The sequence below is a fragment of the Balaenoptera physalus genome, assembly GCF_965194825.1.
Source record: "Balaenoptera physalus genome assembly, chromosome: 6".
Lineage (NCBI taxonomy): Eukaryota > Metazoa > Chordata > Mammalia > Artiodactyla > Balaenopteridae > Balaenoptera > Balaenoptera physalus.
The window spans coordinates 101998453-102018777 of NC_138885.1; the positions used below are offsets into that span (position 1 = coordinate 101998453).

Genomic DNA, 20325 nt, shown 5'->3' on the forward strand with positions numbered 1-20325 from the left:
AGTTAGGGTCCCAGGAGCTAGCTACACATCATTGGAATATAGTTCATTTGAAGTCATTTAAAGGACTGAGTCAGTTTCTCTCTTTATCTGTCTGATGTTTTAGTACCATACTAATATGCCTCCTCTAACCTTGCCAGTGTCAAGATGATTCTCCCTAAGACAGAAGGCAGAAATAGGAGAGTTTTTTAAAATTTTATTTATATTCTTTTGTTTTGGTTTGGTTTTTATGTTCTCTTTATCATGACTTAATGTTCCCCAAGCAGTGGAACAATTCTTTCTTATGCTGAAAACTTAAAGTTTTGAAATCCTTTCCATTGCTAGTTGTACTTTACATAGCCTCAACTCACTCTGTACTGTAGCCTTCATGATAATGTTATTTTCAAGTTTGTACCAGACTTCCTCACATGTCCTTGATTTTATATGCTGTTTTCTTGTGTACGTCTTTGATATATCCATAAGTCATGCAAAATGCCTACTAAGTCCCAATCTAGTAAGTCTTGGTGATATCGCTGATATCAAATTTATTGCCTTGAGAAAACAATTCAAGCTTGTTTTCCTTATTATTCATTCTCTAAGTATTATTATAAAGATACCTGCACTCATATTGTCCATGACCCACCTGCTGATATGAGTTTGTGTAACAAATATACATATATATTTATATTTGATTTTTTAACATATATTTACCATATATTTATTTTGAGCACCCACTCTGCAGTAAACATTGTGCTGACTGGTAGAATCACAAACACAAAGAATACATAGTATTCAAGAATCGCAGCCCAGTAAGGGAGAGAAATCTGTACAAATAATTACAATTCAGTGTAATATATTAAAGAGATGTTTTAAGTCCTAGGACTGCATCCAGGAGGGGGCAAACACCTGGGAGGAGCAGAGAAAAAGCTGGATAGTGTTTAAGGAGAAGATGGCATTTGAGTTTTGAATCCTGAATAGGGACACTAGAGAATTATTTTCTTCCCCAAAAAGATATTAGGCAAAGTGAATTGCAAAATGTCAGACTGATGAATGTTTCAGAGAGGTTAAAACAAGAACTGGAAAATTATCTTTGGCTTTGTTACTGATTATTTCTAAGAGAGCAGTTTCACTGTCTGGGTTGATAAATAAAAAAAGGACATTAAAAAAATTTGCTTTTGTTTGTTTTGTTTTCTCACTGATAAGTTACTGGGACATGAGAAATTGGATATAGTTAGTGTTATAGTACACAATGCTACTAGCGTTATAATATGGTGAGATAGTGTAGTTAATTTTGAATCCTGGGTAGGGTCACAAGAGAATGATTATTATTTTTTCCTCCCAAAAGATAAGCAACCCTTTCATGGTTATTCTTTTAAATTCATACATGGTAAATTATACACACACACACACACACACACACACACACACACACACACACACACACTACTTGTTTCTGGACGGAGAGGTCAATTTTCTCTGTCTTTTTCTTTGTGATTATGTATAAGAAACTATTACACTTGCACTTGCACTTCCCTCTTTTGGGGGGAATATTGGGTGCAATGTGATATTTCTCTATTTCTTTAAAGCCTCTTTGATCAAATATAGGAATCTCTGGTCAAATATATTTTGCTCGGATCTCAGGAGATGCATGCTATTTCCTTATCAACAGCCCAGGGTTTTGATGAGCCATGAAATTTTAAAAAATGAAATAAAATTCTGCTCTTAGATTCCATCTATATAGTTTATTGTTCATTCCCAATGTCCTTCTTTCTTTTTAAAGTAATAAGAATAAATCAAGCTGTCCCTTGTGTCTCCATAGACTGTATTTTAATTTCTTATTCAAGACCTCAAAGTCCAAATCCTGGAGCTATAGCTTGGTTAGTATAATAGTATTATTTGTTTCACCACGATGTGTAGCTAAATTTGGTTGGTTTGACTAGCCTTGTCTTATACACCCAGACAAAGAGCCTGCCGCTGAATATTCTTGTCAGATCATGTAGCTGCCTCCCTTTTCCTTAGCAAGGGTTAACTAAGCAGCAAAGCTCAATCTCAGGGGAGACATCTTTGTAATCGGTTGTGTGAATCCTTTTATTTCTCCATGGCACAAATGTTCTTCTTCATCAGGCCTTTATCCAATGGGATAAGTGCAGATGCTTACAGCTGTTATAATTTTAATTGATACATATTTTCCTCTTTTTTTTTTAACACTCGTATGTTCTAATTGTTTAATATATCTTTTTTTTTTTTTAATAAATTTATTTATTTATTTATTTATTTTTGGCTGTGTTGGGTCTTCGTTTCTGTGCGAGGGCTTTCTCCAGTTGTGGCAAGCAGGGGCCACTCTTCATCGCGGTGCGCGGGCCTCTCACTGTCGCGGCCTCTCCCGTTGCGGAGCACAGGCTCCAGACGCGCAGGCTCAGCAGTTGTGGCTCATGGGCCTAGCCGCTGCGCGGCATGTGGGATCTTCCCGGCCCGGGGCACGAACCCGTGTCCCCTGCATTGGCAGGCGGATTCCTAACCACTGCGCCACCAGGGAAGCCCTAATATATCATTTTTATCAGTATTATCATTGTGAAGTTCAACAAGTTCTCACTAAGTATGAGGCATTATTAAACTCTTACAATCCAGTAGGCTTGCACTAAATTAAGTTCTTTACACACATTAACTGGTCTGTGTTATGTTAATGCTCACAACTCTACCAGGTAAGTACTTCTATTATCACCATTTTGCATATGAGGAGTCTGAGTTTTGAAGGATTAATTGAACCAAAGCCAAAGATGTGATACATGGTGGAGGGAGGGTCCATATTTTTTATACTGATACTGATCCTATTACCTAGATGCTTTGGATTTTCTGGATTTCTTCTTGGATTTATTACTTTCCTTCTACCTAGGAACTCTTCATCCTCTTTAATAAACTGAAGCATAGCAAGCATTCCTCAAGTCCTTTACTCTCACCTCTGGAAGGGAGATCAGCTTACATTTATAGCTTACATAATTGGTGAGTGCCTTAGGCAGAAAGACAAACATAGTGCATGGCCTGCAGGTTCCTAGAAGAGTTCCCTCAGTCCCAACAGTTTGGGCATCAGATTGAAGCAGTCTTTTGTGGCTTCCCCTAAACAGTCTTTCTCTAAAACAGTCCAGGAAAACTACCTCTCTGCTCTGGTTTGCTGGCTGTTGACACTGTAAAATGGAAAAGAAGGGAGAAGGCATTTCTTGAATCCTGACTTCACCCTAATCTTTCCATTCTCCTCTCATTTCCCTGTTAATCTGACTGCATCCCCTGTAACTGTGATTCACAGGACTTGTGGAAACTCTTTTCTATGGCACTGCCATACTTCTATGTCTTTAGGGACAAATACTAGCTAGAAGTTTTGTGCTATTTGGGTGACCATACTTCTAAATATTCAATATGATATGTGAGCCAAGGTCAAAGACTATCAGATAAATAAGCTCTGAATTGGAAGCCTCAAATGAAGAGAGAGAGGCAGAGGCAGAGGTAGACAGAGAGAACTAAAGAGGCATTATTATGCCAAGGAACATATTTCACCAAAGAGGACCAAGTCAAAAACTGTTTATATAGGAAGGAAAGACCAAATAAATTTTGTCAGAGCTTTCTATTTCGTAAGTCTGCTAAACTCTGAAAATTAGACGTAAGCTAGCATATCTGCCATTTATTTTAGGTTTGGTAATTTATAAAACATTTTACCAAACATAATCATTCACCCATCATCCAGTAAATTATAGGAGCCCCCTTGTCTTCCTGCTCTTAATGCCCATAAATATTGCTTTTGTTGAGATCACCATGTATCTCTCATTCAAAATGTTAATAGCCTCCTAAGGGTTCTGCATACCTCCCTGTACTCAGATGTTTACAGTTTGGGCTCCTGGCTAGAAAGAAGCCAGTAAAAAATCTTAAGTGTCCATATCTCATGGGCAACTCCCTTCTGACATCTGTGTGTATTTTGACTAACATCTTTAATCTGCATTCATAATTTTAATTTATAAAGAACTTAAATTCAGCTTTTAGGCCTGTCAGTGATGTACATGCAAATTCACTTTGTTATGACCAGTATAAGCAGTCTTATGATCCATACCTATCTCCCCTGTCCTCCAGGTCATGTTCATGCTAAGATACATATAAACCTTAATAGAATACCGTCTGCTACATTTGTAACTTAGTGAAAATAGGAGGCAAGTCAGAGGTTGTCCTGAAAATTTGTATTTTAAATTATATTCCACCCACTTTAGGGAATTGGGAATGTTATTTGATAGCTCTGATTAAGCATGGCCAAGGTAGTAAAATTTCTTCCAGCTAGTTTTTTCCCTCCATTATACTGAAATACAGATTCCCCTTTACATACCCAAGAACGCATTGCAAGTGCTTTAGAATTATTAATGACCAGAACTCCCTCAGGAGTGACTCCTTTTAAGTCCTGAAATCACAATTCTTCGAGGATATAAAGTGTAACCAATTTACCCACCTTATCTGAACCAAAGTAGAGGTTTTAAAATTCATTCAGACCTAACAGGGAAGAGTACACCCAGATAGTATTTTCCTGTTAAACACCTCTTATTTAGAGAGGTGTAAGAGTTAGCTGGAGAATAAAGAATCCATATTTTTCCTGTCTGTGTTATATGGGTTTTGGGGATAGAAAAACTTAGAACTTCCAATGTAGTAATTTCTGTTGACAAGAAATTCAATTAAGTTGCAGCGGGGGTTGTTTTCCTGATAAAATCCCTGATTTTAGTAGTCCATCTGATGTTTTAACACTTTATAAACTGTTTATCAGCCTTTCTTAGGCTTATCAGTAGGGAGAACAAAACAAAACAAAATACATGACATTATCTCAGATGGCAGCAACATCAGTAGCTTTGAGAATATTATTTCTGTGGGTTGCATGTTCAGTCTTTATTGTAATTCTCCTTTGCCTACCATCCAATTTCTTTTAGACCCATATGGTGCCAATTTCTTGAAAGCTTATTGTAGTAATATTAAAAATCTCAATCTAAATAGCAAATTAGGCCCCAAATCATAAGGAAATAAGTCTGTGTGGGCTCACAAAATTTCCCCTTCAGGCCTTGAGATTCTACTTATCTACTTCTTTGTTTTTTATGAGAAATAAATTACTTTTAATGTTGCATTTTATAAAAGGCTTAAAATGTGTGGGTGTCCCCCAAAGTGTTTGACTTTCGTGGCATTTTTAAAAACAATCATGACTTGAAAAATCTCAGTATTTGAGTGATGATAATAAAAATTGCTTTGGGCTGAAATTCTGTATTCTGTATCAGAGTCCACAGGAAAATTTTACAGGTAAGTAATAAACCTGGAAAATAAGGGTTTATCGTGGAAATGTTGACAGACTCTAGCAGGTGCTACTGTAATATCTTGAATCTGATATAAAAGAAGTTTTCAATAATGTTTTTCCAAGCCAGTCTTTTGGGGAATGCAAGTTAAAAAAAAAAAAAAGTTTTCCACTACCTCAGTGATTGATGAAAATGTGAGGAATTTGTGGCCAGATACCTTGGGGTACCTGTGAATAAGATCAAAAGCATGGAGAGATTACTGTCCTGTGAGAAGCCACCTATTAAAGTCTCACTGCATAGAGACATTTCGATAAAATGATAGTCCATAAGTGCCATATGGATTATACTGGTATGTTCTCAGATAAAGGTAGTAGTGAAATAAACTGTCACCCCACTTAGTTATGTTTTAATAAAAAAAAATAGGAAGATAATAACAAGAGTAGTTGTGACTAAGACTGTGATTCTAGAAGAAATCAAGTCTATGTATTGATATATATAGTGCGTGCTCTCCCATATTCTCCATAAAATTATGGTACAAGTTACCTGGCTTGGATCAGTTTTATACTTTAAATTTTACAGATTATGACAGGAAATAAGAAATAGTTCCTTCAATTATCTAATTAAGATGCAGAACTAGTTAGGCAGGAGTACTATCAATTTGAGGTCACTGTCTTGCCCTGTCCCTAGATCATATAATGTAGTGGTCCTGAGAGAGGCAACATGTAGAAATGCTTAAATCTGTTTGTGCAAGTATCACATGTTCATGCTTACTAGTTATGTGACTTTGGACAAGTTACGTAACCTCTCTGAGTCTCAGTGTTTTCATGTAAAATGGGAATAATATGAGCAATAACAACAGGAGTGATAATATCTAACGTTATTGAGTGTTAGTATGTATCAGGCATTGTGCAAGATAGTTTACACATATTAATTCATTTAAACATATAATTGTGTCTATCCTATAGTTCTTTGTAAGAATTGTAGGCTGGATAAACAACAAGGTCCTACTGTATAGCACAGGGAAACTATATTCAATATCCTGTGATAAACTATAATGGAAAAGAACATGAAAAATAATGTATATATATGTATAACTGAATCACTTTGCTGTACAGTAGAAATAAACACAACATTGTAAATCAACTATACTTCAATAAAATAAACTTTGAAAAAGAGGTATTCCATATAAAGTCCTTTGCCCAATGTTAAGCATAGCCTCAATGCAAGTGTTAGCTGATTTGGCTACAGGATTGATCTTGCTTCATGAACACTTAGGTTAAAGACATAGGGGTCATTACTTTCCAGTACTGTTACTGCCATGAACTGTCATCACTGGTCTACCTGAAACCAAACTATTATACGACAACCTGTTTCACAAAAGCTCTGTCAGCACCAGTCAGGACTGATTGATTGTATACCAGGGACTGGGAAGAATTCATGAAATTTTCTCAACCCTACCATGAAAGATCTTTACCTGTACGCTCTTGGTTTAGGGATTGCCAGACATTTTTTCAATCAATAGTAGAAACCAAGTCATTTCAGTTTGGTGTTCTGACTTGATGTGCCAAAGCTTTAAAGAAATAGCCATCTAAAATTTTTAAAGCAAAATGTAAACAACTAGACTCAAAATCTTTTTCAAGATATATATATTTCACAAACGGAGTACTAGCACTCAGATTAAGAACAGTATCTCATAAAAGCCACTAACTAACTAAAAATATAGCTAACCCATATTAGCTATATTTTTATGGAATTCTTTAACCTTATATAGAAATTAACTTAAGGATATTCTTTTATTTAGCACTTATGCATTCTTGAGAAAGCTTTATAAATTCTATTTCATTCTAGCAGAATAACTGGTAATTCTTAATACATAGTAGACAGATTTTGAAAATACAGGGGAATCATTTGTTTTGTCTTAAAAAATACAATATTTTAAATTTTAAAGCTCTAACTCAATCTGACATTTAATCTACAGGGGTCTTCATAAAAAACATCCTTGGTTTAAATCTTATACTACAATTTCTAATAGAGCAGCCCCATTAGTAAACTGTATTCATGCTAATGTGCTTGCTTGGGGCAATAATCATCAAAGTCCCTAGTTCTGGTCCTTGCCAGTGAAAGTGCACTAAGAGTGGGTGATGTAGTATCGTAATTATACAGTCAGCCTTGTCAAGGCATAGAGCATTGGGAATAGCAGAATCCTGAAGCTGAAAATGAGGCTAGCTGATAGATGACTGTCATTAAGCTCTTTTTTTGTTCACTTTGTGATGGGGTAGATACTGAGCTTAGGAAAAGGATTCTTAATGAAGGATAAAATCTTTGACCCATAGCCACTCTTTATGTGCTCATAGCCGCTCCCCTTCCTTTCCACAACTACACATATATTCTGTTCATCTCTCACCTTAGCCTGATGAAAAATAATAAACATCTGCCAACAACCTCCTTTTAATCAATCAAATTTAGATAATGAAAAGTAAAATTTTGCACACTGTTTACCCTAATATTTCTAATCATGACGATAAATGACTCTTCCCATCCTGTGCTCCTTTCCATATTTAATTGAATATTGTCGAATTTTGGCTACATAGAACTATTCTATATTTAAAACATAAATTCATCTTACTAATATATTTATGTTCAAGATATAGAAAAAAGCACATATATGTGCATATATGTATATGTATATATTTGTTTGTAGGCACATACACATACATATATATATCATACAAGCTGTGTACATTTTATTTTATCACATATGGTACTAAATATAATTATTCTAAATTTTTTAACATTCTCAGAATGTAGAAGATTGGCATAAAGCCTTAACTGCTTTCTCTCATTCACTTTCAGCCTGTCTTCATTATTAACCATATTTTCCTCCCTTCTGGCTCCATGCCCTTCTGGGTTTGATTGGGCTATCTCTCTTCTGCAGCCAGTGACCTGCTAAACCACTTTCCTATGGTAATTAGAAGGTGCAGAAGTAGGAGGGTAGATGTTCCCACTAAGTAATTGTAAGAGGATCTAATACTACATTTTGCATCCCTCCTAGGTCACATAGCTACACAGAACCAAGTTTGTCTTCTTCATAGTCACTGTTTTAGAATATTTTTTGTGCATATCTATAGAGGATATCTTTTGAAGTAAGACTCTTCTAAATTATTAATGTTAGAATCAAACAGTGTATATATATATATCAGAGTATTATATATCTACTGTAATGTGGGAAACAATAAATTTTAAAAAATGTTTAAAAAAATAAGTCATCATTACAAATATAGATCATGGCAAAACTTGAGTACAATTAAAAACAAAGAACTAGGAGGTTTTGTGTAGTTATAAAGTGATGATATGAGGTCATGAAATACTTCTATATCTTAATATGGTGGTGGTTATATAAATCAACACGTGATAAAATTGCATAGAACTATACACACACAGACACACACAAAAGTTTATGTAAAACTGGTGAAATCAGAATAAGCTCTGTGGATTGCACCAATGTCAAATTCCTGGTTGCAATATTTGTACTATAGTTAAGCAAAATGTTATCAGTGGGGAAATTGGTGAGGAACGAATGGAAACACTCTTTCAATTTTTTGTAACTTCCTATGAATCTAAAATTATTTCAAAATAAGAGTTAGAAAAAAAAACTATCTGGAGAAGAATTTGGGCAGGTGTTGAGGAAGCAAATCTGTGTCTTGTCTTCATTCCCACCATGGTTTTTCTGTTTCCAGTCAAATTGCTTGATCTCCTCATCCTTTGTTTCTCCTATGTGCAGCAAAATGCAAGTTCTAGCTCTCTGAATTATTATAAACATCTTGAAATCAGTAAGAATGACATTGCATGCATACATCTGAAAGATCATGATTATATATCACAACTTCCTGACAGCAATATTATAACACCCATCTACCTACACAGTTTTAGAAACAAAAGCCACAGGGGAGCCATAAACTAGACATGCAGGTCCTGCTACTTTGATTCTGCATTTAAGAAAATCACTGTGCTCCTAAAATCTGCTACAATACCAAACTTCACTCACATAATCATGACTAATAGATGTAATTGTGAACACTTTACACACATAAAGTACCATTTAATCCATTCGGATTGGAAAGCTTTCAGATTTGTGTCAAAATAAAAAGTACATTAAAAGTACTAGCTATACATTTACAGTAAAGAAATTAAGTTCTTTTCTTTCTGGATGTGTATGGTAGCTGAATGAAAACCTTTGCCGTTTATAGAATGGAGTAACATCCTGGCTGAATGAGAGTCGCTCAGCATGCCAAACAAAGCCACAGGCAAAGCAAAGCAAAAGGGAAGCTTGCTATTTTATAGGTTAGACAAGAAACAACCTAAATGACTGCTCTAAGGGAGAGACCTTCATATTTCATGCAAACCCCAGGAAATAATTAAGGCTTCAGTGCAATTCTGGGACCTGTGCTCTAGAAACTGCCTCAATAAACTTCATTTTCAATCTGGTAAAATCAAGATGCTCTCTTATCCCTTACTACCTCTTTTATATCATCCTCCTTTAAGGCAATGAGAATTTAGCACATAAATAAAAAGCAGGAGGTCGTTTCAGGGAGGGGATAAACATGATTCAAATTCAGCCAGGTGCTTTATCACCAATTTGGGAGGTTGCAAAGTTATTAGACATTCTGATATAAAGATGGAGGGAAAAACTATTGGTAGAAAAGAGAGAGAAAAAAAAAAAGTCCTTGGAAGGTAAACTGATAACACAAAAGTACTTCAAAGTAAAAATAAACTAGCTGCCTCTCATTTAATATTCCAGAAGGGGAAAAAGTTCATTAGACACTTAAAAATTATCATGAGATAATTAAAAGTAGATGATCTTTTAGACTAAATCTCTGTAATACTGTAGTAGTTATTTCACCTAAATTACAAATGAGAAGTCCATAAATCTTATGGAGTCAGGGTAAGGGGTGCTGGCTGTCAGTTGGTCTAGGCTGGGGTGACTGGGTGATAAATGAATTCAGATTGTGGCTTTGTCACTATGACCTGTGGCCTTAAATGGATTCTGTTACCTGTTTAGTCTTCATTTTCCCCATCTTCAATACAGGCACATCGATGGTCTTAAAGCTGGTCTCTGTGAGGACCTAGGGATTCCTCAGGGTACCATGAAGCCCTTTCAACGCCTTCTATTGCTATAGGTATGGCTCAGTTTTATTTGTTTAGATTTTCAAGTAAAATTTCACTTGACAAAACAATTTCACATTTTAAAATTTTTAAATCAGTGAAATAGACAATCTTCTGGAGCTCCTTGCTGTGCCAAAGTTTCAATAAGTTCTGGTATTCATTGTTTTAAAGATTTACCATCTCCATAAAGGAACATTGGGCTGGTCCCTTCTGTGTGATTTTTCTATTATTTGTCTTTCCTTTTGTACACAGCAAATTACTTTAAGATATTGATTTGATTTGTCTTTTGTGCCTGATTCTTTAGAATAAATAGGAAAAGCTGTATGTTTCTAGTTTGGGCGCTTCATCTTGAAAGGGATTTTACACTGTAGTACCTAAAATAATAATTCCAAGGCAACAGCACCCAGGAGATAAGCCTCTCATAGGTTTTGTTGTTTGAGAAATTGACTTATGTCTATCTAGCCCTGGAGGTGAGGGTGGAACATAAAAGAGGCTGAACCCAACAACCTAGAGAAAAAAGATTAGGTTCTCTAAGACCAAAGAGGGAAGAGGGAATCACTGGTGGCAGTTCCAGAAAGGGGCTGAGTGCAGTTCTTCATCTATCTACTATTTAATAGCAGGACCTTGGGAAAGTCATTGAATGTATTTATTCTGAATAAAATTTTACTGTTGAGCCATATTCATGCTACTGAATTTCTCTAAAGATCTAATGACAATTCATTAGAATATATAATGCTTTCAAAGATAAATAGTAGCAGTAAAAATGATAAATAATAAGCTAACTTTCATCCTTGTCTCTTCCAAACAGTGGCTGTGACTAAAAAAAAAAAACCTCTCTATTTTAATTTAAATTGTGAAATGTCATTAATTGGAGTCTGTCTATGCCACTAACACTATGGCTTCTAATTCCAATATGTCTCTTCTATTCCACTGTTATAAAATATAATAATTTCTCTGTATCAAAACATACCCCCTCAAACCCATTCAATTAGTATTCACAAACTTCTAAACAGTATTAAAAGTCATTATCATATTATTACATGTATTTAATAAATGACAATTTTATCTTTTCTAGAATGTTAGAAGTATTCTGTCTCTTCTGTAGAATATGTATTTATTATTTTAAAATTATATATATGTGCATAAGACTGAGGTCGTATGTACATATAGAATTTGGTCTTGACCACAAACAAACCAGAAATTTCAGCATCCAGTTCATGCATTTAACTGACATCAGACATTCAGATTTGAGTCCAATTTTATTCATGTAGAAGGAAATGGCTGAGTCAAACGGGAAATTACTATTTCCTGTCACTCTGTGTCGCTACTGCTAGAGAACAATGGAAAAGAGGAAAGAAAGAAAGTAAATGAAGGTTCTGCTCATGTTACACATTTAAACCTTAAGGAAGACTTCATATCTGTGTACAGAAGAAAAGTTTATTTTATTTTTATTTTTTTAAAACATCTTTATTGAAGTATAATTGCTTTACAATGGTGTGTTAGTTTCTGCTGTATAACAAAGTGAATCAGCTATACATATACATATGTTCCCATATCTCTTCCCTCTTGCATCTCCCTCTCTCCCACCCTCCTTATCCCACCCCTCTAGGTGGTCACAAAGCACCGAGCTGATCTCCCTGTGCTATGCGGCTACTTCCCACTAGCTATCTATTTTACATTTGGTAGTGTATATATGTCCATGACACTCTCTCACCCTGTCACATCTCACCCCTCCCCCTCCCCATATCCTCAAGTCCATTCTCTAGTAGGTCTGTGTCTTTGTTCCCGTCTTGCCACTAGGTTCTTCATGACCTTTTTTTTTTTTTCCTTAGATTCCATATATATGTGTTAGTATACTGTATTTGTTTTTCTCTTTCTGACTTACTTCACTCTGTATGACAGACTCTAACTCCATCCACCTCATTACAAATACCTCCATTTCATTTATTTTTATGGCTGAGTAATATTCCATTGTATATATGTGCCACATCTTCTTTATCCATTCATCTGATGATGGACACTTAGGTTGCTTCCAAGTCCTGGCTACTGTAAATAGAGCTGCAATGAACATTTTGGTACATGACTCTTTTTGAATTATGGTTTTCTCAGGGTATATGCCCAGTAGTAGGATTGCTGGGTCGTACGGTAGTTCTATTTTTAGTTTTTTTAAGGAACCTCCATACTGTTCTCCATAGTGGCTGTATCAATTTACATTCCCACCAACAGTGCAAGAGTGTTCCCTTTTCTCCACACTCTCTCCAGCATTTATTGTTTCTAGATTTTTTGATGATGGCTATTCTGACTGGTGTGAGATGATACCTCATTGTAGTTTTGATTTGCATTTCTCTAATGATTAATGATGTTGAGCATTCTTTCATGTGTCTGTTGGCCATCTGTATATCTTCTTTGGAGAAATGCCTATTTAGGTCTTCTGCCCATTTTTGGATTGGGTTGTTTGTTTTTTTGTTATTGAGCTGCATGAGCTGCTTGTAGATCTTGGAGATTAATCCTTTGTCAGTTGCTTCATTTGCAAATATTTTCTCCCATTCTGAGGGTTGTCTTTTGGTCTTGTTTATGGTTTCCTTTGTTGTGCAAAAGCTTTTAAGTTTCATTAGGTCCCATTTGTTTATTTGTGTTTTTATTTCCATTTCTCTAGGAGCTGGGTCAAAAAGGATCTTGCTGTGATTTATGTCATAGAGTGTTCTGCCTATGTTTTCCTCTAAGAAAAGTTTATTTCTTAACACAGAAACCTGCTCTCCTTCCAATCATGGTGAACTATGTTTCTGAACTGAGAAAGAGAGAAATTCTTTTCTCCTCTTTGCCCCTCACATTAACTGCCACCCTGCCATCAAGAAAAATGAAAATTAAGATCCAGAGACACCTCCCAATAGCTACAAAAATTTAGATTTCACAATAGAATTCCCATTAGCTCCAACTGGGAATATTATGTGGGCAAGAAAAGTAATCTGGAGGACAAACAACTTAAGAGTGTAAAATTTTAAAAAACAGTTTAATTGAGAGAATCTATTAAACTGGGCTAAAATTCATGTTGACCTTTGAGCAATGCAAGTTTTCTTAGAAAACATAAATGTTGGAATCAATCTATTTTCAAAAATATAACTGAAAGAGTCTTTATATATAGGCAGGTCTAAATTATTTTGGTTAAACATATTAGGTCGGGGCTTCCCTGGTGGCGCAGTGGTTGAGAATCTGCCTGCCAATGCAGGGGACACGGGTTCGAGCCCTGGTCTGGGAGGATCCCACATGCCGCGGAGCAACTGGGCCCGTGAGCCACAATTACTGAGCCTGCGCGTCTGGAGCCTGTGCTCTGCAACAAGAGAGGCCGCGATAGTTAGAGGCCCGCGCACCGCGATGAAGAGTGGCCCCCGCTTGCCACAACTAGAGAAAGCCCTCGCACAGAAACGAAGACCCAACACAGCCATAAATAAACAAAAATAAATAAATTAAAAAAAAAAAAAAAAAAAAAAAACATATTAGGTCATTTTTACTCTTTGAAATATCAAATTATCTTTATTTCCATTTCTTTTCAGAGGAATGTTAAGGATGGATCATTTTATAACTTAGACAATTAATCATCTTGAAGTGTACAATGGACCACTGAAAAATGTTTTTAGAATCATCTCTTTAACTAGTTCCAATTGTAAACCACTAAAAAAGAAAGCCCTGGGAACACTACATCTGAATTAAACTGCAAATCAATTAGAGCTCCAGAAGAAAATCTGACAGTAAAGAAAAACAGGCCAGCAAAGCTCTGAGGAAGGTTTCAAGATTTTGAAAAATAATGGTGGCAGATACTCAGTACTCAGACTTTAAAAATGCAGTAACAACAACAACAAAGTCTCAAATAATCTCCTTAGAAAGAAGTCAGAAGATAAAATCTATGCAGTAAAAGGAAGTTAAACCCACTTTAACCTTTTCTAACTTGAGATTGAGAAGTTAGAATTTTCTCTTTGCTCCTCACTGGTAATAGACTATCTATTCAAAGAATTACCCTGACCTCAGCTCTTTGCCAATTCACTGCTGGTTTCACATGTTCAATATTACAAACAATTCGATTTTCTAACATGAAAATTAGAGGTCACGATAATAGCACATGTAGAACAGCAGCTTAGGAACCTGTGTAGGAAAGCACGTGAAGATAGGAGACAAGTTCTTTCTTCCAAAAAGTAGAAATATTAAATATTAAACATGAGATGACCTCCTCCTACCTTCAGCATGGTGTAAGAACAAATGTTAAATCTTTCATACTTGAGATTTTAAAATTGAGTATTTTTGAAATGACATCATGAGGGTGTTCTAACTATGAATGTATGTGTCTTTCTTTATTATTTTCACCCCAGATATTATCCAAAATCATAACACATGGTGGACACTCTTACTCTATGCTAAGCAGCATTTTTAGCACAAGTATTACCTCATTCTCATAACTGCTCTATGAAGTGAGTACTATTATTATGCTCATTTTCAGGGGGCACAGAGAGATTAAATAACTTGTCAAGGGCCACACAGCTGATAACTGAGGCAACTGGGATTTGGACCCATTCAGTCTGGTTCTAGAGTCTGTATGCTTAACACAAACTAGCACCAAACTATACATTTTAAATTCTTAATTTATAGTGTCACTTGTGATCAGTATCGATACTGCATGGTAGCTCACAGAATAGTTTTGAGCTTGCTTTATCATAATATTTTATATGTAAAACATCAATGTTTTTAAAAAAATTCCCCCATAATTAAATGAATATCTAGTACTTGATCCTGAAAATGTGACATAGACCTTCATGATAAAGCAATAAAAAATTTCCATGAAGATAATAAAAAGTATTATTCATGATGGAATCTTCTCTTTTATGGGTGTGATGATGAGACACAACTACAGATAAAATGTCACACTCCTCCACTCCTCAAATTCAGGAGGAGTGCAAGTGACTATAAGCTGCAGTGGTGCATGTATTTGGAGAGGAAAGGGTGAAGAATGTTTAAAGACCTGGCTCAGGGGGCATCAGAGTTACTGATACAGAATCCAGGCATTTCAACATACTGCTGTGTCCTTTAGGACTTAAGTTCCTCCATTTTCCTGATCTATAAACTGGGAGAATAATGGGTCATACCTGCTAGAGTTTCAGTAAAGATTACATAATACAAAATATATAAAGCACCAAGCAGATGCCTGTTGTGTAAGACACGCTTTATCTACATGGACTCACCATGAAGTTCCTTCACTAAACTCACATATGCTTTTCAGAATCTGCCAAGTTGTCTTTTAAAAACTGCTTGCCCAACTTGTTAGCAACAACTCTGAAAGAAGGAATTCTCACGATTATCTTCTATCCTGGATTCATAAAGCCCCAGGAAGGCATATGGTATTATACAAACATTAAATAATAATACGTTCTGCTCTGCTTACCAAATTAAATCAAGTTCTAAATGCAGCACATGCAGAGTGAAAATGGCTGCCGATAAGAAGAAATTTTGGTGTTGAAATTTGTGTTTCTGCTACATAAAATGTTGTAGAATGATGTACCAATGGAAGAATGGAAGGAAAACTTGAAGTATGGATGAAATTTAAAAAAATACTTTCTTCTTTATATATAAAAACATAGATTAGTGGTTATAATATTTATTTACTCGCTGTGTGAATTTAATCATGTAACATTCTCTGTGACTGACTTTATCTGTGAAATGGACATACTAATGATACTTACCTTATAGGTTTGTGATGAGAAAAATTAATTAATGAATAAAATATACAGAGTAGTGGCTTACACAGAGTAAGTGCTTGATGTTAGCCATAATTATTATTTCTTCTACTTATGTTACACTTTCCACAGGTATTTTATAATGCAAGTATAAGTTGGTTATTTTATAGCATCATATCTCCCCTTCTACCAGCTTTGTTAATAAATAAAAGGGATGCAGCCAAAATGAAAGTGGGTATTGGAGTAATTATGATGGTGATATCTCACTTTCATAAATGCTCTCTTGGTGAGAATTGGAAGTAAAGAAAAAGAAGCCTCTAAGTTACTGAAATTGTTATTTGCAAAATACTTGTGTTGACTCTGACCAAATTACTCATATTTTACAGACATTTCTGAAACAATTCTCTGTTTTGAGGCTTTTGACCTATAGCTAATAAAAGAAGATTGTTTTTAAATACTCCATGATCTAGGAGCTGAGCCAGGGATTTTACATGAGCTATTTTATTTAATCTTTGCAAATCACTATGAGGAAGTTTATTAGTTTTCTATTGTTATAACTCATTACCACAAATGCAGTGGCTTAAAACAATACAAATTAATTTTCTTGCAGGTCTGGACATCAAAAGTCAAAAATCAGTTTCTAAACTGGACTAAAATCAAGGTGTTGGCAGGCCTGCTTTCCTTCTGGAGATTCTAGGGGAGAACTTGTTTCCCTGCCTTTTCTAGCTTCTAGAGGTCGACTGTATTCTTCAGCTTGTGTCCCCCTTTCTCCATCTTCAAGGCATATCACTCCAACTCTGCTTCCGTTTTTATATCTTCTCTCTATTACTTTGATTCTTCTGCTTCCCACTTATGCGGATCCTCGGATTACATTGGCCCACTTGGATGATCCAGGATAATATCATCTCCCCATCTCAAGATCTTTAATTTAATCACATCCTCACAATGCCTTTTAACATGTAAATTAACATGTTCACAGAAGATGGAGATAGGACATAACATCTTTGAAGGTAGGGGATTATTTTTCAGCCTACTGCAGGTAGATAGTATTATACTCATTTTGTGGATGAAGAAAAATGTAATAATTATTAACTCCATTAATACACTGAGAAACAAAAATTCAGAAAGGTTGAATAATTTATTCAAATTCACAAAACCAAAACGTGGGCACCGGCATACTAATGTAGGTCCTTTTGACCGTAATGCTGTTTCCACTACACAATTCTGCCCCCAAAGTAGGAAAAAATGATAAAGGAAGGACTCCCTCCTTAAGGGTAATTTATTTTTTCATTTTCTTTATGAGTTAAACATATTTATTAAATATATATTGAATAGCTAACTACATGTAAGACCCAATTTTAAGTGCTGGGAAAAAATATGAATCAGACCAAATCAGTAACTACTAGGTAATCTCATATCTTCCCATATATTTGAATACTTATAACTCTTAAATCTATATCTACAATCCTGACCAAATTCAACTACCTAATTGATAGCTCCATTTTTATGTTCAATAAACCTTGTCAATTTGCCATGCCTGGAACTGAACTAGCCTTCTCCACCTCAGGCAACAGCACCACCATATTTCCCTCCCTCAGCATCCTCTAATCAATAATCAAATACCTAAACTGTCTCAAAAATGTTTCATAATTTCATTAACTTCTTATTTTCATTACCCCCAGACTTCTAACTGGTATCTTCATTTACATTCTTGCATTGCCTCAATCTAATCTCCATATATAAATTGGCATGATCTCTTTACAAAATAAATTAGATTATATCACATCCAGGGCAAAATACTTCAATATCCACTGCATTTATAATAAAATCCAAATTTTTCATGCTACACAGTGTTACCACATACCTTGCTCTGTTTAGGACATTTGTGTGCCTGTTGTCCCAGCATAACTAGTAATAGAGCCTCCTTTCACTCTTAAACTTGCTCATTTGGATGACAAATTACCTGGTCACCATATATATAGGGCTCTGTGTTATCTTTCCTCTGCCTAAATTTCTTCCCATAGCCAAAGTCTCTCTCAGGACTCAGTGGGGTCTGTCCTTAAGTCTCCCCTGTAATTATTTTTCTTCAAAATCTAAACCAAAGTGTGTAATCCTATACCTAGTTGTTTTATTTGTTGAATGTTTGTTTTTACCATTAGACACCTCAGTCTACATAGTACCTGGCACATGGTAGGTGTCCACACATATTTATTAAAAGATTAATGACTAAACAAATATGCCATATAGTCAGAGAGTTATATAAACACGCAGTATAACATTTAAATAATACAATACAAACTAACACAGAAGAGAAGGAAGCCACTTCTGTTTAGAGAGAAAAGAGTTTGACTTCACAAGGGGAGGAAGCCCAGTCAGTGTTGACGGATGAAAAACATCATGCTCTGTGAATCAAGAAGCTATAAGAAAAGATTTCTAAGCAGAAGGAATGTCATTTACAAAGGCAAAAAGATTTTAAAACAGTGTGATTATTCAGGGAACTCAAAGTAGCTTCTATTATTAGAGTGTACAGCCTTGCATAAATGATACATTAATGCCATGAATCCCTAAGGACAAAACCTAAATTATGGAGAAGACTGCAGGAAATATAGAGAAGAACTAAGAAATTCAAAACTTAGTTTTGTTTTCATTTATAGTGCTAGGATGATTTGAGAATGTCTATTGCACATTTAGCTCATCTTATAAATTATAGAAGTTCTTAGATAATTAAATCAGTTTTTGAAGAGTGGTATTTCAAACTTCATTAATGTAAAGAATCCTCTCAGTTGTGAGTTTGCCATGTGATATTCACAAAATTGTAATACACGGTCCATAAGGAAACTATATCAAGGTTTATGGTACAGAAAACTCAACTGGGCTTTTCCCTCAAATAATTTTTTGGGTTTGCATTTTAAGAATCTTCCCAAATTTCTTCTTTGGGTGATGTATTTTTATTCACTCTCAGATTGTAAAAAGAAATAGGCTAAAATTACTGGATTAACATTTTGGCATTTATATTATACAAATGCTAAAATGATCAGATCTGTAGAATTTATAGAACATCAGGTCATATTTTGATGTAAATAAGAGTTGGAATAGTGAATTAAAACTCATCTCAGACCTATTTATCTTGGTATAGAAAGTTGTAATGGTTTCTTTGAACTTAAAATATGCACTCCAAAGTTGCACACTGGTGGACTACAGGATGTGAAACCTTTTTTGGCTCCCAGGGTGCTTCAAAAGTTTGAGTCAAGGTTTAAATTTAGAGAAAAATCCAGAATTCTGGCCCTTCCTGAAAGTTTTGAAGATCCGCTAACTCTGGTGGAAAAAAAAACATAGTCTCCAAGAGGCAAGTAAATGTTTTCTACTTCACATAGAACCATCTCCTTCCATCACCCCAGGTACTGAAATCCACACCACTCTCCTTACATACGTTATATGACTGAGACCTTGTGCTGGACCAAAAAAAAAAAAAAAACAACAACAAAACCAGAAACAACAACAAAAAAACAACTATTAAAGACCAATCGAGAGTTATCAAAATGTCCAGAAAAATGTTTAGAATTTGATCATTTGTAATTCTGAGAATTGAACGTACATGCTATGCTAACAAAATCATCTAAAAATGGAACAACTCAAACCTTCAATCTTTTCCTTCTTGAATTTTGTTAACTAAACTATACCTAAACAACAACAAAAACAACAACAAAGCCAAGCAAATCCAGTATAACAATTTTTCCTCCTGACCAATAAGTTATTTGTTTTGGTATCTGGTCAATATAACACAAACAGCACAGTACAATAACCCCAAAATATATAAATAGATTATGAGATTGATCTGTGGTTTGAATGAAAATACCTCCCTATAATATATCTTTCAATATAGCAAATATAATTTATTTTATTTAAATAGATTGAATACCCAAACTGTTCTAGATTAGGAAATATAAAGGCAGAAGTCATGGGCACTTACCTTAGCAATCTGGACACACCAATTAAGCAATAGCTGGGATCCAATGTTATCCTTGTGTTCATGGACATAATCCAACAGGCAGCCATGGGGCATAAGCTGTGTAACCAGCTGAATGGTTGGGCTTAGACAGACACCCAATAACCGGACTAAGTGTGGATGGTCCATACTTGCCATGATCAGAGCTTCCTAA

At 35.2% G+C, this 20325-nt stretch overlaps 1 protein-coding gene across 1 annotated transcript in view; it reads right to left on the reverse strand.

Moving 5' to 3' along the window:
* ERBB4 (erb-b2 receptor tyrosine kinase 4) overlaps positions 1 to 20325 on the reverse strand; it is a 1174475-nt gene that overhangs the window by 155466 nt on the left and 998684 nt on the right. The window contains exon 21 of the mRNA XM_082466966.1: positions 20136 to 20321. Coding sequence (XP_082323092.1) covers positions 20136 to 20321 — 186 coding nt within the window. The remainder of the gene's footprint in view (positions 1 to 20135; positions 20322 to 20325) is intronic.